General features: G+C 51.5%; 1 protein-coding gene, 1 long non-coding RNA gene and 1 pseudogene across 6 annotated transcripts; 1 reads left to right on the top strand and 2 right to left on the bottom strand.

Annotated features, from left to right (window-relative positions):
* Window positions 1-291: 291 nt before the first annotated feature.
* Window positions 292-7098, bottom strand: LOC119035995 (leukocyte immunoglobulin-like receptor subfamily A member 2). Its single transcript, XM_053656738.1, has 6 exons — window positions 6602-7098; window positions 6369-6404; window positions 5861-6196; window positions 4921-5202; window positions 4330-4743; window positions 292-882 (listed from the first exon to the last, which is right to left on the bottom strand). The coding sequence occupies exons 1-6, from the start codon at window positions 6633-6635 to the stop codon at window positions 746-748; spliced, it is 1239 nt and encodes a 412-aa protein (XP_053512713.1). The 5' UTR covers window positions 6636-7098; the 3' UTR covers window positions 292-745.
* Window positions 7099-10030: 2932 nt separating this feature from the next.
* Window positions 10031-17756, bottom strand: LOC119035998 (leukocyte immunoglobulin-like receptor subfamily B member 3; annotated as a pseudogene).
* On the top strand, window positions 13529-25729 carry LOC128626093 (uncharacterized). Of its 5 annotated transcripts, none has more exons than XR_008389993.1 (4): window positions 13529-13689; window positions 13788-14150; window positions 17752-17898; window positions 20895-25729. It is a non-coding gene; the product is annotated as an uncharacterized LOC128626093 (long non-coding RNA). The 5 variants fall into 5 exon arrangements; XR_008389994.1 differs by having other exon boundaries at window positions 13529-13889; window positions 14008-14150; XR_008389991.1 differs by having other exon boundaries at window positions 13529-14150; window positions 20895-21127; window positions 21677-25729.
* The last annotated feature ends 114 nt before the right edge of the window (window positions 25730-25843 follow it).

Raw genomic sequence — 25843 nt, 5'->3', positions numbered from 1 at the left:
CAGCCTGCGCACCTGCAGGCTTGCAGGCGGGGTGGGGCCGCTCTGGGCCCGCCTGGGCGCAGAGCACCGTGACCCCTGGAGACGACCCTGAGCACGTCCACACAAAGTAATCCACGCAGGTCAGCGCTACCCACTGGCAGGGGGGACTCAGTGAGGTTGGTGGAGGAGGAGAAAGATGGGTGCACAAGGGAGAGGGTGGTGGCGGCTCTCCCTGTCCTCAAGGAGCATCTACACTCAGGAATTAGGCAAATGCCACAAACCCACTAAGTCACTCCAATGCCCTGGCCAAACTATTTTTGATATTTATCCATTTATTCAGTTGTTTAAAACAGATTGTGCGACTCACCAATATGACCAAAAGAGACCCAAAATGCATGAATTTGGACAATAAAAATGAGAAAAATGTCCTACAGGAAAGTGGACCAGAGATGGAGGGTGAGCCCAGGGGTGGATCTGAACCTGTGATGTGGGCTGAGCCCCAGGTCACACGGAGGAGAACAGAGGCGCAGCCAAGGAAGGTCAGCAGTGCAGTGAGGGGAGACGCCCACAGTCTAACTGTGGGGAAACCTCTCCAGCCCCAGCCCCAGCCCCGCCTCTCCCTGCAGGGGAACCACGCCCACACCCTCCACATTCTCAGCAGACTCTTTCCCAGGGGCACCCACAGTTTCCTCCAGAGCTTCCTGGGGTCATCAGACTCTTCTCCAGGCTCTGCCTCACTGACTGGTGGGTTTACTGTTTCCTGTGTTCAACTCCTGGCTGCAACGTGGGGTCTTCTCCAACTGTGCCAAGCTTCACACAGCAGCACCCCGAGGACCATGAGGATCAAGCCAGACACACCCAAGCGGATGAGGTTCCCCACTGTGTAGTCTTGGGGTTGATAAGCTAGGAATTGTGAGTAAAGAGATCCCAGAAGTCAGGACAGACTCAGATCACCCCAGTCCCCCTGCATGTCCACCAGGGCACCTGCATCTCATGGACCAGTTTTGATGCTCTGAGCACAGCCCCATAATTGAGAATTTCTCCTCCCCTCTACTCTTGGAATCTGACTTGTTTCCCATCATCCCAGAGGATCAGCAGCTCTCGAGGAAAAGAAAACCAACAAGATATGAGAGGAGAAAAGTAGAATGGCTTCAGTCATCTCTTTCCTAATCTTCAATGTGTCTCTCTAACTAATGGGACCCAACTTCATTCCCCCAGGTGATATCTCTGGATCTGGACTTGCATTGTTTTGGAAAGTCAAGATGCACACAGGGGACTTCAATTTGTCCTGAATATCACAACATGAAGGAGTGACAGCTGGTTCCACCTTTTCATTGCTTCCCCTCAGCTAGTTCCTATGTTTCTGACTCGGGAACATAATTTCTCTGTCATGTTCCTTTCTTCTTTTCATCAATCTTTCTTGTTTAAAAAATAAATAATTGGAGTTTTGGCCAAGATGGAGGTGTAGATACAAATCCTTTGCTTTCATGTACAACCAAAAGGAGGATTCCAGCCATCTCAAGTCAATAAACAACCAGCAGTGTCAGAAAATCAAACTGCATGGAACTCCAACAACTAAGGAATTTAAAAAACAGTCAAGAGCCTTGGACTTCCGCCAAGATGGAGGCATAGGTGGATATCCGTGCCTTCTCACACAACCAAGTTTAGAGACAACTAAATATTAGCAACAGAAAACATAGTCAGAACACAGAAAATTGAACTTTTCGGAAGTCTGTTAACAACAAATTTTTCAGTCTAACCGGTAAGGGGCGAAACAAGCAGCTGGTGGAGGGGGGTTGCACAGGAAAACTCGGTCAGACGGACTCAGGCGCACAGAATCCGAGGGTTGGACCTAGTGAGCAACCGAGTGAGCGACCAAGCCAGCGACCGCGGGGGAAACAGCGAGGGAGCAGAGATGCAGGTTGACTGTGGTTGCGCATTTGTGCACGGATAGACAAGCGAGGGAGCGGGCGATTGGACCAGGACCCAGCGGGTCCCCACAGCAAGCGGCAGGGAGGGTGCCGCCATTTCCCTCCTCTGACCCCACCTCCACATACAGCGTCACAACCCAGTGACTCTGAGTGGCCCGGCCCAGGTGAACCACCTAAGGCTCTGCTCCTCACCCAGCACAAGAAACAGCAGAGGAGGCTGCCATTTCCCCGCTATGACCACGTCCCCACATACAGCATCACAACCCAGTGACCTGGTAGTCCAAGGTTCCGCTCCTCACACTTAAAGGGCACGAACAGACCAAAAATGGCTCAAGAAGATCTCAAAGCCCCAGAGCCTATAAATCTAAGCAATGAAGAAATAGCAAAACTCTCAGATGCACAGTTTAAAACACTGGTGATCAGGATCCTCACAGAACTGGTTGATTATAGCCACAAATTAGACAAATATATGAAGGCAAAACTAATTGAAATAATGGAATTGCACAGGACACCAATAGCAATGAAAAGGAAACTGGGACTCAAATCAATGGAGTGGATCAGAAGAAAGCAAATAATGGCCAAACAGAAGAGTCAAGAAGCAAGAATTCAAAGAAATGAGGAGAGGCTTAGGATCCTCCAGGACATCTTTAAATGCTCCAACATGCGAATTATAGGGGTACCAGAAGGAGGAAAGACACAGCCACCAGTGGAAAACTTATTTGAATAAATAATAAAGGAGAATTTCCCCAATCTGGCAAAGGAAATAGACTTCCAGGAAATCCAGGAAGCTCAGAGAGTACCAAAGAAGTTGGACCCAAGAAGAAACACACCAAGGCACATCATCATTACGTTAGCCAAGATTAAAATGAAGGAGAGAATCCTAGAAGCAGCAAGAGCTAAGGGGACAATCACCTACAAAGGAGTCCCCATCAGACTGTCAGCAGATTTCTCAAAAGAGACCTTCCAGGCAAGAAGGGGCTGGAAAGAGGTATTCCAAGTCATGAAATCCAAAGACCTACAACCAAGATTGATCTATCCAGCAAAGCTTTCATTTAGAATGGAAGGACAGATAAGGTGCTTCTCAGATAAGATCAAATTCAAGGAGTTCATCATCACCAAGCCCTTATTATATGAAATGTTAAAGGGACTTATCTAAGAAAAAGAAGTTAAAGAAACATGAACAGTGAAAGGACAACAACCTCACAGTTATTAACAACCACACCTAAAACAAAAGCAAACTAAAAGGACAGCTAGATCAGGAGTGGAAACATAGAAATGAAGATCTCCAGGAGGGTTAGCAACAGGGGAGTGGGAGGAGGAGAAGGGGGGAGAAGGTACAGAAAATAAGTAGCATAGACAGTAGATAGAAAATAGAAGGGGGGGCAAGAATAGCATGGGAAATATAGAATCTAAAGGACTTGAGACACTTGGTCATAAACTAAAGGGGGGGGTAATGGTGGGGATGGGGGGTAGGGTGGAGGGGAATGAAAGGGGGAATAGAACAACTGTAACAGCATAATCAATAAAAAAAATTTAAAAAAATAAAGAAATATAACAAAAAAAATTTTTTTAATTAAAAAAAATAAAAAACAGTCAAGAACACCAACCAGATCGGTAGGACAGGTGGAAGGAGAGAACCCACAGAGAGGCAGTGGACTGTGCAGGCAGGGCTGGCTGAAGGGGAAACTGGGACTCTGAGCTGACTGTGGACTCTGGTGGGGGTCGCTGTGGTGGGAGAAACTCCCAGGCTCACATGAAAGTTCCTCGGAAAGTGGAACTAGAGCCGAGCAGGCGAGTTGCATGGTTCCTTCTCTGGACCCTCCCCGGCAGGCAGTGCTGCAATGCAGCGAGGAGGGTTGCCCTGCCCTGCTCAATACACAGGAGACTCTGCCCCCTTACCACCTAATAGGTGCACCCGGAAGAAGAAATAGTGGAAAGAACTGAGCAAAACTCCACAAAGAGAGCTAAGTGATGAGGAGATAGCCAACCTATTTGATGGAGGGTTTAAAACCCTGGAAATCAAAATGCTCACAACATTGATTAAACTTGGTAAAAAAAAAAAAAAAAAGAACTTAGGCAGTCTGTGTGGGTGAGGGTCTGCAGACCCTGACTGCTTCATGACACAGGAACAGGGGAGGCTGTGGGTGAGCCTGCCTCCCCATGTGTCCTGTAGTCCATGTCCCCCAAATGTTGTCCCTTCACACACTTCTATCTCCTCCCTGCAAACACCAGCATTGAATTGACCCTCAGGAGGGGTAAGGCATAAAGAGGTTGTGGACTCCCTATCTTCTCCATCATTTATGGGGTGAAATTTCCTTTATTGCTGACCTCACTGTTTCATCCTCCTTCCCATCCCAGGCCAGAGCTGTCCTAGGACAGAATCTGCTCCCTTACTGGACGTGGGGTGGACGTCCCTCACCTGAGACCAGGAGCTCCAGGGGGTCACTGGGCTGTGACAGCAGGAAGGGGGAGGAGCTGTGTGAGCTGTAGCACCTGTAGGTTCCGTGGTGGCCCGAGGTCACAGGGCTGATGGTGAAGTTGGCCTGAGAGGGAGCAGCTGTATCCTGCAGATGAAGCTGCTGGGGAGGATCCAGGGACCCCTCCCTGTGCAGGTGGAAGGTGTCAGCCCTGACCTCAGATCGACACTGCAGGGTCACGTTTGCTCCACAGGGCGCTGAGGGCCCTGGCTGTGCAGAGAGGGAGGGTTTCCGGTACATTCCTGGGGAGAGGAGGACTGTGATGTTAGGGTCACACTCCCTACATACCCTTGTCCCTGAGCTGAGAGACCATGTATCTTCCCCAGGGACACTGTCTGTGACCTCTCTCAGCTCCTCTCAGTGCCTCTGGGTGGGTGTCTTTTATCTCCATGCCTGCTACTTTCTCCCCTCGATCTCAGCCCCCCTCAGCCTCTGCTCCAGGACCCTTGCCTAGACCCCATCATCACCATGCTGACCCCAAGCCAGAGCCCTGACCACACAGTCAGGACAGAGGGCAGGGCAGGGCTCCTCACCTGCAATCAGGATGTCCAGGGAGGCACTGGGGGCTGACCATCCATAGGAGAGGTTGTGTCCACTGTAGCACCTGTACTGGCCCCCATGGAAGAGGTTCACAGGGCCCAGGGGGAAATTGGGGCTGTGCTGCCCATGGAGACTCTGGTGGAGAGTGGGACCCTCGTCCTTGGTCAGAGTGAATCTGTCAAAGCCAGGCTCTGAGTGACACTGGAGGGTCAGGCTGTCTCCAAGCAGCACCAGAGGGCCCGGTTTGGCCAATAGCAAGGGCTCCCTATACACACCTGGGGAGAATGTCATTGTCACCCAGGGGACACACACACCCACTGCCCATGGGGCTGCAGGGAGAGCTCTCACTTGTCCCTCCCCAAGTCTCCTCTCTGTGGTTCTGTCCCTATGAAATCCATGTCACCAACACCCACAGCACCCAGGACTTTACCAGGCATAAGTTTTAGGTCAGATATTTGTAGCACAGGAAAGAATTGAAGCCAAGTGTGGGTGACCTCATCTGGTTTGACCTCATGTGACTTGGCTTCACCTGGTGTAACCTCGATGTGCAGAGGGTCACTGGGCTGTGACCACACATTGCAGTTGGAGTTGGAGGAACCACAGAATCCGTAGGTCCCCCCATGGGAGGAGCTCACGGGGCCCACAGGGAAGACAGCCTACCATCTGCAATCACAGGATCTCAGTTCTGATTTCCTGTGTTAGTGTGGCTCCACCCCTCCCTCCTTCAGCAGGTGGAAAGTGTCCAATGTGGACTGTGTGCTGCACAAGAGGGACACACTCCCTCCTGAGGTCACCACTGGGCCTGGGTGGGCTGAGAGGAAGGGCATGCTGTGGTCTTCTGAGGCAGAAGGAGGATCTGAGTTAGAGGGGACTGTCACCCCTGGTGTGAGCTGTGAGGGATAAGGCCCTCCTAAAGCCACTCTCTGTTCCCTTAATGCTCTGTGGAGGAGTGCACAGTGGAGAGAAGTCTTGGGTTCTCTTTACCTGTCAGCACCAGGAGCAGGGGCTCACTCCTCTCAGACAGCCTTTCCCCAGTGCTGTATGCACACTGGTACAGCCCTGTGTACTCAGAGCTCATGGACTGAATGAGGAACCCGGTCTTGTTGCTGGAGTCCTGTGGGATCCTTCTATTCAAGGGCTGAGAGCCCCTGTGTCTATACAAAATGTAGGCATCTGCCTGCAGAGACCCCTGACACCAGATGGTCACAGAGCTCCCCTTGGTGACCATGGGGCCTGGGTCAGTCCATATGGAGGGTTTGGGGAGGACACCTGCAAAGGAATCAGACTGCAAAGGTTCAGTGGGTGTTCTTGTCCCCTCTGTTTTCCCAGGTGTCACTCCGAAGCCCCTCAACACTGGTTGCCACCAGCCCAGACACTCTGTGTCCCCCAGCTGCCCAGGGGAATCATTGTGCTGAAGCAGGATGTCTAGGGAGGGACTCACCTGCCCAGACCTGGTCCCACGAGCCCCAACGCAGCCCTGGAAGAGAGTCCCTGTGAGATTATCCTTCACCCACACACAGAAACTGCAGGCCTGGTCTGGGGCCCTGAGTGCTGGGGTCAGACCTGGGGCTGAGCCACCTCTCCATCCCCTTGGAGTCCTGTCCCCATTGAGCCTCCAGAGTCCTAGACCTGGGAGAACAGGAAACTCTTTCTTCTCTTTTCCCCCAAACTCACCAAGACAGAGAAGAGCAATGAAGGTCAGTGTCATGACGTGTCTCCCAGGGTCTCACTTGGGGGCAGATGGTATATGAAGTCCACAGGGTTCAGCTGGACAGAGAGACATGGGGTGTGAGAAGATCCCAGCTCTGTGTGACAACTCACAGTTTCCTCTGCAGCCACAGTCTGTGTTGCCTGAGGGTGGTCGAGGAGACACCAGGGTCTGGGACCTTTCAGACCAGATCTGAGTCTCAGCAGACCCCACACACACTGCCTCCACCTCATGGGACACCCAAATCCAGAGGGTGACACCTCTGGATCATGAAGTTAGGGGATGCCAGGCAGCTCTCAGGAGCAGCCCAGTTTCTGTTCCAGTTCTGACTCTGCCTCCTCGGAAACCAGTGTGACCTTGGGCAATTCACTTCCTTGTTTTGAGACAATGTAAATGCATATTTTCCTCCTCTTTGTTTGTCAATCCCAGTATCTGGCCCATGTTTACTGAGTAGGTACCCTGTCCAGGCATGAAGTTCATTGGGGAAGGTGACTGACTCCTCCCCTGGACACACCCAGTGCTGGTTAGTGACACCAGATAGGACAAATATGTAGGCAATGAATGATGTGGGTGTCATGTTCGTAAGTTTCAGAGAAGGAGAAAAATGGAGCACAGAGAGACTGCATATTGGTGGGTGCCATGGAGTGTGGGGACCTGCAGGTGAGGGAGGGATCAGGACACACTAGGGGTCAGTGGTCCCACAGGGCCCCTGCTCCCTGCAGGGACTCCTGGGCTTGATCTTCCAGGTAAGGCAACACTTTTCAGTAAAGGAATGTGTGAGCAGGTTGCTGCTTTGAGATGACATTCTGTGGGAATAGGCTGTAGGAGTGAGGAATGGATGATAAACTGTGATAAAACTTCAGCCCTTATCTAACACCGAGGTACTGAGCTGATTAATACTCTGTGTCGTTTATGAGAATTTCTGATGAAACCCAACACAAATCCCATAACACAAATACAAGAGAGTCTGAGTGACAAGAGGTGGGAGCATTTCTTTCTCATTATCTTGGTCTAGGTGTGCAGCCAGAGAGTGTGCTCTGTTCTGATGGTCTCAGGGAGTACTCATGACAAGGCCAGTGTGGCCATGACCCAGGTGTGTGAGTCTGGGGAGGGGAGGTGGGCACTGGGAAGGGTCTGCTTTGTAGGACCAGTTGTCTCTGCTTGGGATGGAGAGGTTAGCTCAGCCTCGTCTCCAACAACATGGACCGTTAGGTGGGGCTGCTTGGCTGGGCTGGAGTGAGGTGGGGACCTGTGGAAAGACCTTGTGCAAGGAGGGTCTGTGACAGGTAAGTTCAGGTGCATGGGAGTAAAATCCCTCAGCAGCAAGTGAGGGTCCACAGGAGGCCAGAGAGGAGAAGGTTGGGGTCACACCCACACAATGTCCTGGGTCTTTATGTGAGCGTGACTGTGGAGGGGAACTGGGCCCCAGAAAGTGGGATATGGGTCAGAGCTGTGGGTGTGTTCCTGGTTTCAGAGGAAGAGAAGGAAGAGCTGAGGGTTCCCCACTTCCTGCCTGCATGCACTGGGGTGGCCAGGGGGCAGTCCCAGGACTGTGCACCCCAGTGAGAAGCAGAAAACATGGAGAGTGGATTATAAAACATTCCCCTGACTCACAGCGGGATCCACCTGCCCTGCTGGCCAGTTGTGTGATTTGGTCTCTCCCTCTCTCTGACTCCCTCTTGTTTGTGAGCAGGAGACCTTCTCTCCATCTCTCCCATCCAGGCCCCTGAGGACGTCTGCCTCCTCACCGCCCTGCTCTGTGGTGGGTAACCCTGCATCTGACACTGGTCACTGGTCTCCAGGTGCTGGGCAAAAGCACCAGTTGTGGACAATTCACAGGTTTTAATCTAAGGTACAGGGAAATGTTAATGGAGTGAGCCAGTCACCTCCCCTCCCCCTTTCCCCTCACTGCAGACAAGGGTGGAAGCTCAGCTCTCACAGGAGTTGTGAGGATCAGCAGTGCCTGAGACATGGAGAGGCTCCATCTGCGTCATTTCTGGGCCTGATTAAAACATGGGCTTGAGAGAGTTTGGGAGGAAGGGCTACATGGAAGCCTCATACTTGTCCCCCAAGCCTTCAGGGGGCATTAGAGCTACAGGGCATCCCTGGTTGAATGGCAGTTGAGCCCAGACTGAGGGGAGACAGGTAGGATGCTGCTCGTCCTGGATCCTGGGCTCACCACACTCAGGAGTGAGGGTGGGAATCCCACCAGGGGCTGAGCCTGAGCACTGGGCACTGAGGGCATCTCGAACCTGGTAGGAGTCCCGCCTCCCATGAAATGGCCCTGGGGTTGTGGGGCCACTTCTGAGGTAAAAAGGATCCACAGGGAACCATGGCCATTGGCTTGCATTTCTTTTTAATGAGATATGTTCCTGTAACATAGAATGGAATATAGATTCAAATATAGAATTCACTAGAATCCAATATACACAGTGTCTGAACCAGAATTTCATCTGGTTTTAATAAGAAATTTGTGTAACACCACACTCATATATCACAAAGCCTTCAGTCTCCCATCTCTCCTCCTTGTCAGCCCCGACAAGCCCACCTGACTTTTGTCCCTGTGGGTTTCCTCCTGCTGGACACTTCACACAAATGCAGTCACAGGAAACGTGATCTTTTCTGTGTGGCTTCTGTCACTCAGCTACAGACTGTTGACATTCTCCCACCAGGTGGCAGGAATGAAAATGGTCTCCATCCAGAAATAAGAGCCGTGTGTTCTGCTTTTGGTGGGAGGCACAGAACTCGTGAACTTGTTCTTGTAAAGGTGAGAGACCCTAGGAAGTCAACAGCTGGGGACCCAGGGTGCATGGGGTGGGGGGTGCTGTCAGGGGGTCCTCCATGTCTGGTCCACTGGAACCTACTGGTCCCTCACTTATTCCTGTATCAGACTCTCCAGGGACAGGGCCCTTGGCTGAGGAGCCCCCTGAACTAGCTGCTGACGGCAGGGGAGCAAGCACACCTTGACTTTCTCTGTCTCCGGAGTTCTCTTTAAAGATGCAGCGTAGCTGTCTGGGTCATTGACCCTGGCTCCTCAGGCTGGCATCGCTTGCCCTGGTTCACAGCCCATGGACAGGATCTCAGTGACCATATTCTCAGAGGACTGGCCTGTCCCAAGCCCACTTGGTTCATCTTCAAAAAGTTTGACAGGGAAGAGTGTCTGGATGTCTGACTGTTGATGGGAGTTTCCACTGGCTCTCCTGCCGGGTTCTCCTGCTTGGTGGCACCAACAGGTGCAGATTCAGAAGATGCTGTGGTGGACGCTGGAGGGACAGGTGCAGGGTCAGGTGTGGGGGAGTGGGAGGTGAAGCAAAGGTGGTGGTGGTGGGGAGGGGTTGGACCTGCCCCACAGCTGGGGCTGTGCAGGAGCTAACTGCTCTGGGGATGGCAATTGGGCGTGGCCTGTAGATGGGCGTGGCCTGTGGCTGGGCGTGGCCAGGATGAACAGAGTAGGGCAGAGGAGGTGGGCCTGTCACTTCTCCCTTGCAGAGTGGTTCCTCCTCCACCCACAAAATCTGGGCCAGGGGCCGGGCAGGCCAAATGCACAGGCGTAGGGTGTGGTGAGGCTGTGGGAAGGCTCAGCTCCACAGTGACAGTGTTTGTCCCAGTCTCAGTTACAGGCACAAGGGTTTCAAGTTTTTATCTTTAAGCATTATTTCCTTTGTAAAGCTTTTGAAAGGTGTTTTGATAAATGATACAAACTCTCTTATTTCTGAGGAGTTTTTCATTGTAAATTTGTGCTGTATTTCAACAAAAGTTTGGCATCTGTTGATATCTCTTTTTTTTTGCTATTACTTTTAATGTTTGAATTCTATGAGTTGATTTTTTAAAAATATGAAACCATGCATTCATAAAATCACATACCTGCGTGGTTGGGATGGATGACGCAGTTTATGGTTTGATGCATCTTGGTGATGTTTTGTTTAGGACTCTGCACCTGAGTGCAGGTGAGAGAGCTTCCCATGAGGTTCGCTCTTGGTAGCTCCCTCCTTTGTTTTCATTATCAGTTTATTTCTGGCCTGGTAAACTCTGTTGTGGGATGAGCCTTTCTTCTCTGTTCTCAGGAGAAATGCGTGTAGGGATGTTGTGTGTATGTTTGTATATCTAAGTGTACGTGTGTGAGTGTGTTTCATACATGCATGAGTGTTATGAAGCATTTGCCAGGGAAGGTTTTCAGACTCCGAGTTCACTTTGCAGGAAAGTATTTAATTACAACTTCCACACAGTTAGTCCATAGACAGTGAAGACTTTCAGATCTCACCCACATACAAGTGAAGTCGCATGGGCCTCATGCTGTGTGGTCTGACTTACCCCACATAGCATGACAAGCTCACGGTGCCTCCGTGTTGCCGCACTGACAGGAGTTCACCTCTGTGACCAAGTGACACTCCGTCGCACAGGCTGCCACAGCTTCATCTCAGCACGTGTGGGAGGACACTTAGGTGGTTTCTATGTCTTCGCCTTTTTCTTCTCTAAGATGTTCATTCATGGTTGTTAATGTTCCATTTTGTAGGACTGATGTGTAATATTTACATTCACTGAAAGCATTCTCTGCCTTCTGTTTTGGTTCTAAATTCACATGTTGATGCTTGAGAAGTTTGTTGCTCTGATTCCAAAGTGCAAGAATAGTACTTGTCTGTGATTGCAGAATCAGGGGACTCCCAGAGGGTCCCAGAAGCTGCTGGGGGCCCATGTCGGTTCACCAGGCTGACTAGGGTCACAAATGAGTGTCCTTTTGGCAGCTTCCATGCCTTCTGGGGTCTCTGCCAGCACCCCTAGAGTGTGGGTTCTGGGTCCTTCCTGGGCTAGTGGAAGGACAGAGCAGCATACACAGTGGGGTCATCAGGGGGCTCCTCTGATGGGGAGGAAAGGGGTGCAGTTGTCCCCCATCTCAGGGTCATGAGGCTCAGCTGAGCATAGGTCATATCCTGGGGGGCAGCAGATGCAGCAGCCTGGAGCAGGGGGACAGTGAGAGGAGGGAAAGGTGGTTGGGGTTGGGTAAACCTGGAGCTTGGACAGTACGGGACCCACCTGACTGTCCACCTGTCTGTCCTCTTCTGCTTGTCTGCCTTTCATGTCCAGCAATTCCTCTGACAGGAGGAAGGAGAAGGAGCCATTCCCTGCATCTGCCTTGATATTGAGAGGGTCACCTGGTGGTAGGCCACTCCCTGGAAGTCATCATAGGTCCTGTTCTGCTGCAGAGAGACAGTGAGACAGAACCAGTGTGTTCCTGACCCCATGGTTGAAACCCTCCAGTCACGTGTCCACATGGTGTCAGAGTGACAACTAAACTTCAGATCAGATGAGGTCACTCTCCTGATGGAGTCTGTAGGGACTCCCTGAGCCTTGGGGCTCCTGGTGCTTCTGTGGATCTGACTCTTAACCTAATGCCCTGTCTCTTGCTCATTCACTTCCAGCCACAGGGCCCATCTGGCTAAAGCAGCAGTTCCTGCCTCCGCCTTTGCACCTGCTGTTTTCTCTGTTCTCCCCCCTCAACACACACTCCACCCACTGCTCTTGCTTCATTCTCCTTCACAGCACTTGGCTCTCCAGGACACCACCTGCCTGTTTTCAGGTGTCTCCCCCACCCACAGGTGAGCTCGAGGAGGGTGGGACAGGCTGCTCAGGGCTGCACTGGGGCACTGGCATGGAGCTGGGAACCAGTGAGCTCCTGTCACAGCTGCTGCGTGAGTGAGTGACAGGACCCTGGGACCTGCAGGTCATTCACTCATTCAAGCCTCCACCTGAGACCTGGAGCTGCACAAGGTCAGACAGAGGATGAGGGGCCAGCACAGGGGACCACCCAGGATGGGTCATGAGGACACAGGAAAGACGGGGCAGTGAGTCACAGCAGGACAACCTGCTGCCCAGAAGGACAGGTCAATGTGGATGCTGCTGAGAACCAGGGGAGGTGGACAGGGAGTTGGCCATTAGAGTAAACTGGGGAACAGGAAGGTTCTTGGAGACCTGGACAGAAGCAAAGGTCTCACCTGAGGGTCCAGCTCCTCCCTCTCCCTGGGCTGTGGATCCTTCATGGCAGCATCTTCTGGGAAAGAACAGGGAGTGTCTCCTGTCATGGTCCCTGATCTCAGGGCTGCCTACTCCCAGATGGGCCTGCTCCCAGATGGGCCACTAACCCAGGCAGAAGGTGAGGGGCCAGGTCACCCAGTGTGATTTCACCTCTGACCCCCACAGCCTCCCAAGGTTTCCCCTCCCCCATTGCTTCCTGAAATCCCTGTGTCCCCTTCTCCTAGAGCAGCTGTCCCTTCCTCTCACAGAGGAGCTCTTCATGGGCGTCCACAGCTGGGTTGGATCTGGGGGAGCGACAGGGGAGTTAGGGGGAGAGCAGAGACTGTGGATGTGGGGGTCTGGGGCCTTTGGGGCAGGGATTATCTGGTCTGCAGGCCTCTGTCCTTGGGCTCCGGGTCCGTGGCCCCTGCAGGAGGTCAGATATCAGCCTTCCTCTGGGCTGGTCAAGAGGGAGAGTCCCAGCCCAAGGAATGTAGGGGCCCCTCCCCATGTGATTGCAGGGGAAAGAAGGAAACTGCAACACACTTGTGCATACATGTCATATTTCAGGAGATTGAAAACCATGAAAAAGTACCTTCTATTTATATACATGTACTGAAATTTACTGCCATCTTTCCAGCATTTCTGATTTCAGATTCTAGAGATATCAGTTTCTCAGCTGACCTTCCCCATCTATTAGTTTCCTGCAGCAGGTGCTCTGAGCCCCTCTCTCCTGTGACCCAGGTCACCCCATTTCCTACTCACCCGATGTCCTGCCTTTGCTCTGATGCTGGTGGTGGAGGAGGAAGAAAAGGAGGAGGGAGAGCAGGAGGATGAGGGTCACTGAGACCCCAATCAGCATGTGCAGGGACCATTGGAGACCTTGGGCTGGAGTGACATCATGAATGAGCCAAAGGTGCCATGTAATGAGCACCTACTGTGTGCAAGGCACAGGCTGGGGTCTGTCCTTCATCTGCTCTAACCTCACAGCCCTGGTGCACCAGGGATGGCTGACCCACCACTCAGTCCATTGCAGCTCAGAGAGGTTAGCCATGTGCCCCAGGTCACCCAACCTGGCCAGGGCAGGACTGGGCCTGGACCCCAGGATGTCAGTTCCCATTGGTGTCCTCACGCTGCCCCCAGGTAGACACCAGCACCAAGCTCTGGGCTCCTCATCTTCAGGAGTCTGTCCTGTGTCACCTAGAGCTGAGGGTCCTTCTCAATACCTGCCCCACAGCATAGCAGGTATGCAGGTGGGCAGGATTGGGGTGAACCCTGATGCACACTTGGGATGGTTGGGCTGGGCTGGGGCTCTGCCTCCTGAGCTCTGTGAGGCCCCTTATGTCACCTAATGTCACCACAGGCCTATGAGCAGGAAGGGACCTGGGATGAACAGACATGAACCTGACACTCAGAGAAGAGAAGGGAACACCCAGCCCCACAGTGGGAGCAGCAGAGCCAGGACCTGAACCAGGTCTGACTCCAGCCCTTGTTCCCTGCCCTGAGGTGAGTTTGTGAGCTGAGGGAAAGGACCTGGGTGCCTCAGTTCCTTGTCTTGCATGTCCTTCTTTGTACCATGTCACCATCACTGCTACAGAGGGGACCGTTTCCATAACATCATGTCCTGGGGTGCTTCCCTGTCACACTTTCTCCCTGGAGTTCAGAGCCACAAGTGAAGAAAAAAAGAAGCTCTGAGCCATGATTCTCCCCTTTTACACTTGGAGGCACTGAGGCACAGAGAGGGGAAGGGCGTGTCCAAGTCAGAGCCTCCAAAAGTGCCTGAACCTGAAAAGGACCCAGTCCCCTGTCCCCCATGGACACACCCACCACCTCCCCACAGAGACCCTCACTTATCCCTCTGGGCTGGACTCCATGGTGGTGAGGGACAGACCCTCAGAGCCTTCTGGAAATTCAGATTGGAGATGAGAGGTGAGGGCTGCCTTCTCCCCACTTGAGCCTGGCTGACCCTGCCCTGGGTGGGACCACAGCATCTCCCTCTGCCATGGCCTCCCACCCATCACCTGTCTGGCACACGACCCTGGAGGGCCCATGATCCCTCCAGCCTCACTCCCAGGCCTGTAGACCCGCAGGGAGACAAACATGCCAGAACAGGTCATCTTGTTTTCTCTGGGAGCAAGGCCTCTGCTAGTCACCATACTTGTCCTAGTCTCTGAGTCAGACCACGGGTGCTGGAGAAAAAGAGACTGTGATGGGTGCCCCTGGAATTTCCTCCCTTTGTTCAGCCCCAGGCCTCTGTAGCCTCCTTTGGCCCCCAGAACCCTCTGGGCCCCAGGAATACAGAGGACAATGAGGCAGGGTTGGGGCGGCACTGGCTTTTCCATCCCTCTGGGACGTGAGAGTCCCCTCACACGGACCCTCCTTTGGTGACACCGTCACTCCACATCCAGCCTAAAGGTCCCGTGGGGACAAGGTCCTGAACTGACCATGAGAACATGGGGACAGGAAGGGGCTCCTCACCTGAGATCACCAGCTCCAGGGGGTCACTGGGCTGTGACAGCAGGAAGGGGGAGGAGCTGTGTGAGCTGTAGCACCTGTAGGTTCCGTGGTGGCCCCAGGTCACATGGCTGATGGTGAAGTTGGTCTGAGAGGGGGCAGCCGTGTCCTGCAGACGAAGATGCTGGGGAGGATCCAGGGACCCCTCCCTGTGCAGGTGGAAGGTGTCAGCCCTGGCCTCAGATCGACACTGCAGGGTCACGTTTGCTCCCCAGGGCACTGAGGGCCCTGGCTGTGCAGAGAGGGAGGGTTTCCTGTACATTCCTGGGGAGAGGAAAGCTGTGATGAGCAGAGGGTCACCAGTCTCCCATGCCCTTGTCCCTGAGCTGAGGGATTATGTCCTTCCCCAGGGACACTGTCTGTGACCCCTCTCAGCTCCTCTCAGTCCCTCTGGGTGGGTGCCTTTTATCTTTCTGCCTCTTATTCCCTCCCACTAGACCTCAGTCTCCTTAAACCTCTGCTCCAGGACCCTCACCTGGACCCCAACAACATCACGGTGACCATGGGCCAGAGACCCAAGGCTCCTCACCTGCAATCAGGATGTCCAGGGGGGCACTGGGGGCCGACCACACATAGGAGAGGTTGTGTCCACTGTAGCACCTGTACCGACCTCCGTGGGTGAGGTTCACAGGGCCCAGGGGGAAATCGGGGCTCTGCTGCCCATGGAGACTCTGTGGGGGTATGGGCCCCTCATCCTTGGTCAGAGCGAATTTTTCAAATCCAGGCTCTGAGTGACACTGGAGGGTCAGGTTGTCTCCAGGCAGCAGCAGGGGGCCTGGCTGGGCTGAGAGGGAGGGCTCCCTGTAAACACCTGGGGAGAAGGTCATTGTCACCCAGGGGACACACACACCAACCACCCACTAGGGCTGCCGGGAGAGCTCTCACTTGTCCCTCCCTAAGTCTCCTGCTTGTGGTTCTGTCCCCAGTAAGCCCATGTCACTGACCCCAGTACCCCAGAGATTTTAACCACAAGGTCTAGATCAGTGATTTGGGCAAAAGAAAGAATTGAAGCCAAGAGTGGGCCACCTCACCTATGACCTCCAGGTACAGAGGGGCACTTGGATGTGACCACACATTGGAGTTGGAGCTGGAGGAACCATAGCATCTGTAGTTCCCCCCATGGGAGGAGCTCACGGGGCCCACAGTGAAGACAGCCTGCCACCTGCGATCATAGTACTTCCATTCTGATTTCCTGCGTTGGGGCGGCTCAGCCCCTCCTTCCTTCAGCAGGAGAAAAGGGCCTGAAGTGAGCTGTGAGCTGCACAAGAGGGACACGTTCCCTCCTGAGTTCACCACCGGGCCTGGGTGGGCTGAGAGGGAGGGTGGTCTGTACACTCCTGAGGGAGAAGGAGGATCTGAGTTAGAAAGGACAGTCACCCCACCTTCTCCAAGTGTGGGTTGTGAGCAGTGAGGTCTCTCTAAAGCCACACTCTGATCTTCCTTGCCTGTGAGTAGGGGACTGTTCCACCATCTCACCTGTCATCATCAGCAACAGGGTGTCACTCTGCTCGGACCAGTATCTGGAGCTGGAGTATGCACAGTGGTATCTCCCCACATTGTTGGGACTCATGGATTTAATGGGGAACCCGGTCTTGTTCCTGGAGGCCTGTAGGGTCCTTGTATGCCAGGGCTGATAGCCCCTCTCTTTATATAGACTGTAGCCATCCGCCTGCAGAGACCCCTGACACCAGATGGTCACAGGGCTCCCCTTGCTGACGATGGGGCCTGGGTCAGCCCAGATGGAGGGTTTGGGGAGAACTCCTGAAAAGGAATCAGATCTGCAGTGTCAGGAGTGTGCTTATCCCCTCAGTGTCACCAGGGTCACTCCAAGCCCCATCCCACACTGGTCATCATTAGCCCAGACCCACTGTGGTTCCCCCATCTGCCCAGGGGCATCATTGTGCTAAAGCAGGAGTTCTGGGGGAGGACTCACCTGCCCGGACCTGGTCCCTCAGGCTCCAACACAACCCTGGAAGAGAGTCCCTGTGAGATTATCCTTCACCCACACACAGAAGCTCCAGGCCCGGTCTGGGCCCCTGAGTGCTGGGGTCAGACCTGGGGCTGAGCCCCTTCTCCTTCTACCAGGAGGTCTACCCATACTGAGCCTCCTCAGTCCTGGGCCCCTTCAGGGAAGCGGACCTGGGAGGAAAGGGCACCCCATCCCTCTCTTTTTGCCAAAACTCACCAAGACCGAGAAGAGCGATGAAAGTCAGGGTCATAATGCTGTCTCCCAGGGTCCCCAGTGGTGCAGATGATGTACAGTGTCCACAGCTCAGCAGGACAGATGGACTCACAGGGTGTACCTCCGTGTGACAAGTCCCAGTTTCCCACTCAGCGGCAATCTTCCCTCCCTGAAGGGTGGTCAGGGAGACAGCAGGTTCTGGATCTTTTCAGACCAGATCTGAGTCTCAGCAGACCCCACATGTACTGCCTCCACCTCATGTGACACCCAAGTCCAGGGGGTTAACACCTCAACATGAGGGTAGAGGATGCTGGGTAGGATGCAGGAGCAGCCCAATGTCTGTGGCAGTTCTGACTCTGCCTTTTCTGGAACCCACATAACCGAGGGCATTCATTTTCTTTCCTGAGACAGCACAGATGCAAAGATTCTCCTGGGATTTCTCCATTCTGGCATCTGGCTGATGTTTACTGAGCAGGTGCCCCATCCAGCATAGGACCAGCCCAGGAGGGTGAGAGGACATCAGCATAGACCAGGAAGAGGGTGATTATTCTGAGATCTGTGAGTCACCCTGGTGTGCTTTTCCCTGGTCACACGGGACCTCTGCTCCCTGCAGGGACTATTAAATTTGATGTTTAAGGTTATAGAAAAAAAGTTTAGTAAAAAAGTGTATGAGCAAATTGGTGTTTTCAGAAGATACCACTGTGGGAATAGGCTGTAGTAAGAGTTGTGGATAATAAACAGTGATAAAACTCCAACATCATAGGATACCTGTTGATGAGCTAATCAGCATTCTGTTGCTGGATAAAATAATCTTGGATGTGGGTCCATGCCTTCCATGACCACAAATACTCCTTTTTAGCCCCTTCATGCCTGTAGAATTTTTTTTGAAAAATCAGCTGATAGTCTTATGGGAATTCCCTTGTAGGTAACCGTCTCCTTTTCTATTGCTGCTTTTAAGATTCTCTCCTTTTCTTTAATTTGGGGCCGTTTAATTATGATGTGCATTGGAGTGTGCTTTCTTGGCTCCAACTCTTTTGGGACTCTGAGCTTCTTGGACTACCTGGAAGTCTATTTCCTTTGCTGTATTAGGGAAGTTCTCCTTCATTATGTTGTCAAATAAATTTTCAATTTCTTGTTCTTCCTCTTCTCCTTCTGGCACTCTGATGGTTTGGTGTCAGATCATTTAAAATTGTCTTGGAGGTTCCTAAGCCTGTCCTCATTTTTTGAAATCTTATTCATCATTCCATTCTGGTTGGGTGTTTATTTCTTATTTCTGCTCCAAACCATTGATTTGAATCCTGGTTTCCTTCCCATCACTCTTGGCTCCCTCTACATTTTCCTTTATTTCAGTGTGCATAGCCTTCACTTTTGTCTCTATTTTGTGACCATACTCAACCATTTCTGTGAGCATCCTGATTACCAGTGTTTTGAACTCTGCATCTGGTAGGTTGACTGTCTCTTCATTACTTAGTTGCCTTTTTTCTGGAGCTTTGATCTGTTCTTTCATTTGGGCCATACATTTTTTTGTCTTATTGTGCCTGTTATGTAGTAAGGTGCAGTGCCTTAGGTATTTGCTAGGATGGGGCAACCCACATTGCCATGTTGTGATGCTGTATGTGGGGGAGGGGTTCCAGGGGAAACAATGCTGCTTACTCAGCTCTCAGTGGGCTTTCAGTCACTTTCTCTGCTACCCACAAGCAAATTGGGCCTTTTGGGTGCTGATTCCCAAGTAGGTGGTTTTGTGGATGTTCTAGGATCCTGTGGGTCTCTCCAGCAAACTCTCCTATGAGGCTGGGAGTATCTCCTGCTCCCTCTACCCCCACAGGTTTTTTCGGATAGAGGTTTTGAGTCTTTATTTCCCCATACTGGAACCCTGGGGTGTGCTGTCTGTCTTGCTCCCCAGTTGTTCCTCCTGGTTTATCTGCATGCAGTTGTGGGACTGCTCAGTCCTCCAGCTGCCACCTCACTTGGTCCTCCAGCCACTGCCTTGCTGCGAGTCCTCTCCACTCCATCTGCCCATCTCCGCCCCTTCTAGCGGTCTGTATGGATGTTTCTTCTTTAACTCCTTGGTTGTCAGACTTCCACACAGTTTGATTTTCTGGCAGTTCTTGTTATTTTTTGTTTTTAAATTTGTTGTTGCCCTTCTTTTGGTTGCGCAAGGAGGCAAAGTGTATCCACCTACACCTCCATCTTGGCCGGAAGTCTCCACAGATTCACTTTGCACCAGAGTTTACTGTGCCTCAGAACTCAGCATTGGTCATAAATGGTCACAATATGGAAATGATTAATTGGGGTGTTCTGGGTTCTGTCTGAGAGGCAGATGCCAGAAGCTCATTTCCCTACAACTGAGAGATCCACTAACTCAAAAATTGATGAACCAGGTTCCATGAATTAGGGGTTGGTGTGAGGGGCTCCTCTATGGAGCCCCTTAAATCCACCCATTTATTCAGACTCTGAAGAGCCAGAGACTTGAGCTGAGTTAGCTCAGAATGGACAGGGTTTGTGTCCCCTCACCTGAGACCAAGAGCTCCAGGGTTTTCCACAGCTATGGGGAGTTGTGGGGTGAGTTGTATCACCTGCAGGTCCCTCCATGGGCTGATGTCAAGAGACTCATTAAGAATTGGGAGAGGTGGGAATGAGCTGACCCCTTCATGGAAATAAGGAAAGTGGCCCTCGGACTCTGTGTCTGTGTGACATGAGACCCCCTGATAGATGCTCAGAACTTCCTGGGGCTTCTCTGTGCTCCCTCTGAGCAGAGTTCTCAGGAACTCAGCAGCTGTGGGGATGGGCCCTGTGGATGGAGGGTGGAGGCCTCCAGAGGGTTCTGGAGATGAGGACAGAAGGGGGTGAGGGCCTGGAACTAACCCTGGAGTCAGCAGATAACCCAGGATCTTCTGCCACATCTCCTCTTTGGGCCCCCAGACATGCCTCCTACTCACCTGTCACTTTTGGGACCCATGTGAGGGGGAGGGAGAGGCTGGGAGGGTCTCTGGGGGCAGATCTCTGTTGGGTGACCACCACTCAGAGCCCCTCACTCTCAACCAACTCCAGACATCTCCTGGGGACAGGACCCTGAGCTGACTGTGCTCAGAGAGGATGGGGTCAGGGCCCCTCACCTGAGACAGAGAGCTCCAGGGCATCTCTGGGCTCTGACCACTCCCGGGGAGGGGTGTTCCTGAAACAGCCATAGCACCTGAATGTCCACCCATGACTGGGGGTCACAGGGCCCACAGTGAACTGGACCAGGAACTGCCCACTGGGGTGAGGCTGTGGGTTTTGTGTCCAGGAGAGCCTGTCTTCTCCATCCTTGGTCAGAATGAACCTGTCAAATTTCAGTTCCTCCTGAGGTCATGACAGGGCTGGGCAGGGCTGAGAGCCTGGGTTTGCTATAGGATCCTAGGAGGGATGGAGGCAGCATGTTAAACGGGGCTCACACTGCCCTCACCTCCACCAGGGCTGGGCTGCAAGGGGGAGACACTCTGTGAATATCCCTCTTCTTGAGGGCAGAGCCTGAGGCTGGGACCCCTGGTTGTCCCCTCACCTGTCATCACCAGGTCCAGAAGGTCACTGTGGTTCAAACAGTCAGAGAAGCTGAGGTATTTACAAAATATTTTCCTGCATCAATGTCTTCCATGAAGAACTTGGCCCAGTCCCTGTGAACCAGAAGTTTCTGTCTGTCTAAGGGTATATCCATCTCTTCTGGATACAGACAGTCCTCCAGCTCCCCCAACACCAGATCATCACGGGGTTCCCTAAGGGGATCACAGAGCCTGGCTCAGGCCAGATGGTGGGTTTGGGGAGTGTCCCTGGAAGGAATCAGAGGCTGCATTAGAAAGACCTTCCCACTCCCTCATTCTCCCTGCTCAGCCCATGCCCCTTCTCTTTTATCACCTAATCTCCAAACCTCTGTGCCACCTCCTGAGCCCCAGACATGAAGTAGGAGGAAGGACAGAGAGACTGGGGAGGACTCACCATTCTGCTCACACGTTTTCTGGCCCAGACTCAGCCCCGGAAGAGAGTCCCTGTCAGATTTGCACCCAGATGTCTGAGCTGATTCCCTTTTATTAGGGCCTCATCTGCTCCAGCTGCCTGAGCCCTGAGGTTCCCTGTGAACAAGCTTGTGCTGCTGCCACATCCTTTCCTGCTGCCCCATCCCCATGTCTGTAACTGACAGAAGCAGGGAAGAGCAGGAAGGATGGACATCTGCTCTGAGTGCTCCCGCTCTGCAGGTGGACGAGACCCTAGGTGTGTCTCTGTCCTCTAGGCTCCAATCCTGGGCCTGGAGGGCAGAGATGCACAGGATGTGGTGAGTCAGGGGCTGCTACTGCCTTTCCAGGTTCCAACCCCTGTGGACCCACAGCCAGGGGATGCCCCTGCCATGGGGTCGGCTCTGGGTTTTTCCATGATGAGGGCTCAAGAGGACACGAGGCATTGAGGAGACTCTCACCCAGATCTGGGGTCTCTATTCCCTGCCAGGATCCTCTGCCTTGTCTTTGCTCCTGTCAGAGAGGGCGGGACCCAGGCTCTGATCCTCAGCCCATCCTGCACAGGCTGACGCTAAATAGAACTCGCTACTCATTGTCTCAGCCTCCCACAAACAGCATTTACTTGTTCACTGATCACCTAGTAAAGCCGAGTGTGTCAGAGCTATAAATGCATCCCTGATCCAGGAGACTGATTTTCTGCATTTTGAGCACTCTTTGTAGCATAAAATGAGCATTCCGAGTTGAAAGTGGAAATGCTGTTTTTTTCATCCTCATTGAGGGATAAGTTTATCAATTTTGTAGAGAAAGGATGGGAGAGACAGTTAGACAGGCATTGATGAGAAAGAGAAACACTGATCAGTTGTCTCTGCTGCACACCAAGACTGGGATGGAACTCACAACCTTTTGGTGTGTGAGTAAGTAAGTAAGCCAAGCAAGTAAGCCACTGGGCCAGGGCTGAGGGAAGGGGTGTTGAATGAGGTTGAACCCTAGGAGGTGGGAGTGAGAATACTCTGGAGAGGAAAGAATATCATAGGGAAATCTAGAGACAGAGACTGTTTGATAGCAGTGAGGGCAGGTGAGGTAGTGGCTGGTCATGGGAATTATCTTATGCCACATAACGCTACTGGATTAAGTGTGTGAGGCAGAGACATTTACAGGAATAAACTGTTACAGTCACACTGGGTTATGAATCTCATATGTGCCACGTGTCATAGAGGAACTAGAGCAGTGAAATGTGTGTCAGTGATGCGTAATGTGAACAGTAATTGAACTCCAGTTCTATGTGTCCAACACTATTAGATGAAAGGCTTCCATGGATTCACCACACAATCCATGCATACTTTTAGGTGTCACAACACATGCAGGGAAGGGAAATTAGAAGAAATCTCAGTGTTGCTTCTAATCCTGTGCTTTTAGCTGGAATATGCTAGTTCTACAGGACTCTAAGGAAGCAGAAATGGAGGAGAACTGATGGTCCATAGGAGGCGGTGTGAGTGTGTCTCTGTGTGTAAGTGTATATGTGTGAGTGTATATGTGTGAGTGTGTGTATGACTGTGTGTTCACAAAGTAACTGCACCAATCTGGTTGAGGGAAGCAGCAGTGAGAGCTGAGGATGGAGGGTCACAGGGGGATGATTATGAATAGCTGTGAGTTCAGAAGAAAGAGTCTAAATTTACCCTGAAGACAGTGAGGACCATGGATGGATTTGAGCAGAAATGGACAGATACTGAGAAAAAGGTGGAGAGTCTGCTGTGGAGGGCAACTTGCAGAAGAGAGTGAGGACTTGGAGCTCAGAACCCAGGCAGGTGGTGAATGTGGCCACTGCCTTGGGGACATGAAGGGTGACCTTCTCTTTCTGCCTCATTGACTGAAGGCCCCCAGGGAGCCCTCATGACAGGGAGCCAGGGGAAGGTCAGGGGGAGGGGCATGGATGAGCCCAGGGTCTGTGCAACACTCTGCTCCTATAGGAGAGCTCAATGCCCCCTCCTGGCCCTGGAACACAGGGGCTGCATCTCACAGTTTCCACCTGACTCTGTGTCTCTGTGACACATGGGCTCTTTCTCCCTCTTCTTGGGGCAAGTCCTTTGGGTCATTTCTGCCTCCTCAGAGCAGAGCATTTCTGCCTCCTTTGGTGCTGGGCATCACTCTCCTATTGAAACTTTGGAGACTTTGAGGATTCAGAAAACAATGGACATTTGTGGAAGCTCTGTTAGAGGCAGAACAACACCCCCCCACCCTTTAAATGTCAGTTGTTGCAATACCACATCCTGAATGGCTGAAGGACCCTTGAGCAGCCTGCTTCCTCTGCTGCTCTCACTTTTCTCACTTGTAGCTCAGTGATACCAGCACCACCCCCGCAAGTGTGATTAGAATTTACTCTGCCTGAGATATTGCGGGAAAGAAGCCAGACATGCAGATTTAGATGTAGATGTTGGAAGTTTGAGAAAGTGAAAAGCAGAGATACCTTGTCCAATGGAGCAGAGGGAAGGATCAGACTCAGACCACAGTGCAGGGTCATGTGATCACAAGAGAGACCCTCACAGTGCAGTCGGCAGCTCCTGGTCTTTCCATCACAGGTGCTGGGCCAGCTGGGGGAGTCTGTGGAACAAGGTGAACTGCATTCCACAAATGAAGTTCAGTCCATGCACAAAATCAGTGCTAGATTCACAACAGACTGGAGTAAACCAATTACTTTTTCTTTAGCAAAATATGTAGGAAGGAAATGTCTTTTTTCTTTGTTCTTTTTTTCTTTGTAGGAAGCTTGTTTTAAAAATCTTTTTAGAACATTTTTATTCTACTACAGTTGTCCCAATTTCCCCCCTTTGCCCTCGTTTGCCCATGCCAGGCCTCCACTCCCACAGTCAGTTCCCACACTGTTGTTTATGCCCATTGGCCATTCATACATGTTTTTGACTAGTCCCTTCCCTTTCCCCCCACTATTATCCCTCTCCCTGCCTCCTCTGTTCACTGTCAGTCCATGATTCCATGCCTGTGGTTATATTTTTTCATTAGTTTATTTTGCTCATTAGATTCCTCTTATAGGTGAGATTGTATGGCATTTGCCTGTCACCAACTGGCTTATTTCACCGAATTAGCATAATATTCTGCAGTCCCATGCATGCTGTTGTGAAATGTAGGAACTCCTTCTTTCATTCTTCTGTGTAGTATTCCATTGTGTAAATGTACCACAGTTTTCTGATCCACCCATTTACTGATGGGCACGTGGGTTGTTTTCAGCACTTGGCTATTGTAAATAGTGCTGCTAGGAACATAGGGGTGAATAATTTCTTTGGAATTGGTGAATAGGGATTCTTAGGCCTATTTCCACAGGAACAGAGGATGAGATGGGCAGAGAAAAGCAAAGGGAAAATTGGGACAACTGTACTAAAACAACAATAAAACATTGAAACACACACACAGAGCCAGGAGTGGTGTAGATGCGGGGGTGGAGCTGTCCACCGACCAGTGCTGAAATCTCCACCACCTCTTGGAATTCACATTCAAAATAGGACAGAAGCAGGGGAGACGCAGGTGGCCCATGGTTTTGAGGAAAGCCTCCTCCATACACGTGCACATTCCTGGTCAAGGCTGGACTCGGTCTTGGTGGGCACAACCTCTGGACAGTAGATGAGCCGTCCTCACTCGGGGATTCTGTGATGACTTTTGTGGATTTACTTTGCAGTATCAGGTTTGTGCAGTTCTTACTTTAGGAAACAGGGTAAAGTCTCAGTGGACAATGCTATAGCAGAGCTTTTGATGGTTTGTTTTTCAGTTGTTAAGGTGAAGCTCAAGATCAAAATCACAGGATGTGGTGGGCCAGGTCCCCACACCACAGTCTGTACAGGGCACGAGGTGCCTGTCACACAGGAAGAGGACCAGCTCTGCTCACCCTAAAAATAGCAGGTGCTGAGGGACTGACCTGAGCCACATTTCTCAACACCCCTCATGTTTGAGCTGTGACATTTATCTTTCCTAAACTCTACAGTCACAGATAGATTTTAACATAGTTTGCTGCCATTTGAAAGTGATAACAACAACTTAGTCCCTAGTATTCAATATTTCTGGGCCAAGCTGTTGTGTGAAATGGTTAACGATATAAAGCTATTTTCAGGAGAAATATGAAGTCTCTCTCTTCTAATATCTACTAGGTTTTATACCAGATGCGTATTTTTTATTCTCTTGACAAACATAAAGCAAAGTAAACAGCTTGATTCTGCATTTCTAGAAGAGAAGAAAACTTATGAGGTGTGTTTTTTGTTGTTTTATTAAAATCATATGTTTACATATGAGTCAAAACACATTTTCTTCTATGAGAGAGAGGGGGGCACAGAAAGGAAAGGAGAGAGAGAGTTTGTTAGTTTGGTAAGTTTGCCACAATAAAATACAACTAAATGGGTGCCTTAGGTCAGAAAAAATTTGTTTTATTAGATTTCAGATGTCAAACAGATTGACAGATGAATATTATGTATATTATAAACATATAATATTAGTAATTATAAATATATTTCACATATAAA

The sequence above is a fragment of the Artibeus jamaicensis genome, unplaced genomic scaffold (genome assembly GCF_021234435.1).
Source record: "Artibeus jamaicensis isolate MK-2021 breed Jamaican fruit bat unplaced genomic scaffold, CSHL_Jam_final scaffold_2693, whole genome shotgun sequence".
NCBI classification, from domain to species: Eukaryota; Metazoa; Chordata; class Mammalia; order Chiroptera; family Phyllostomidae; genus Artibeus; species Artibeus jamaicensis.
The sequence above is the reverse complement of the archived record's forward strand: the minus strand, read 5'-3'. Positions and strand labels throughout refer to the sequence as shown.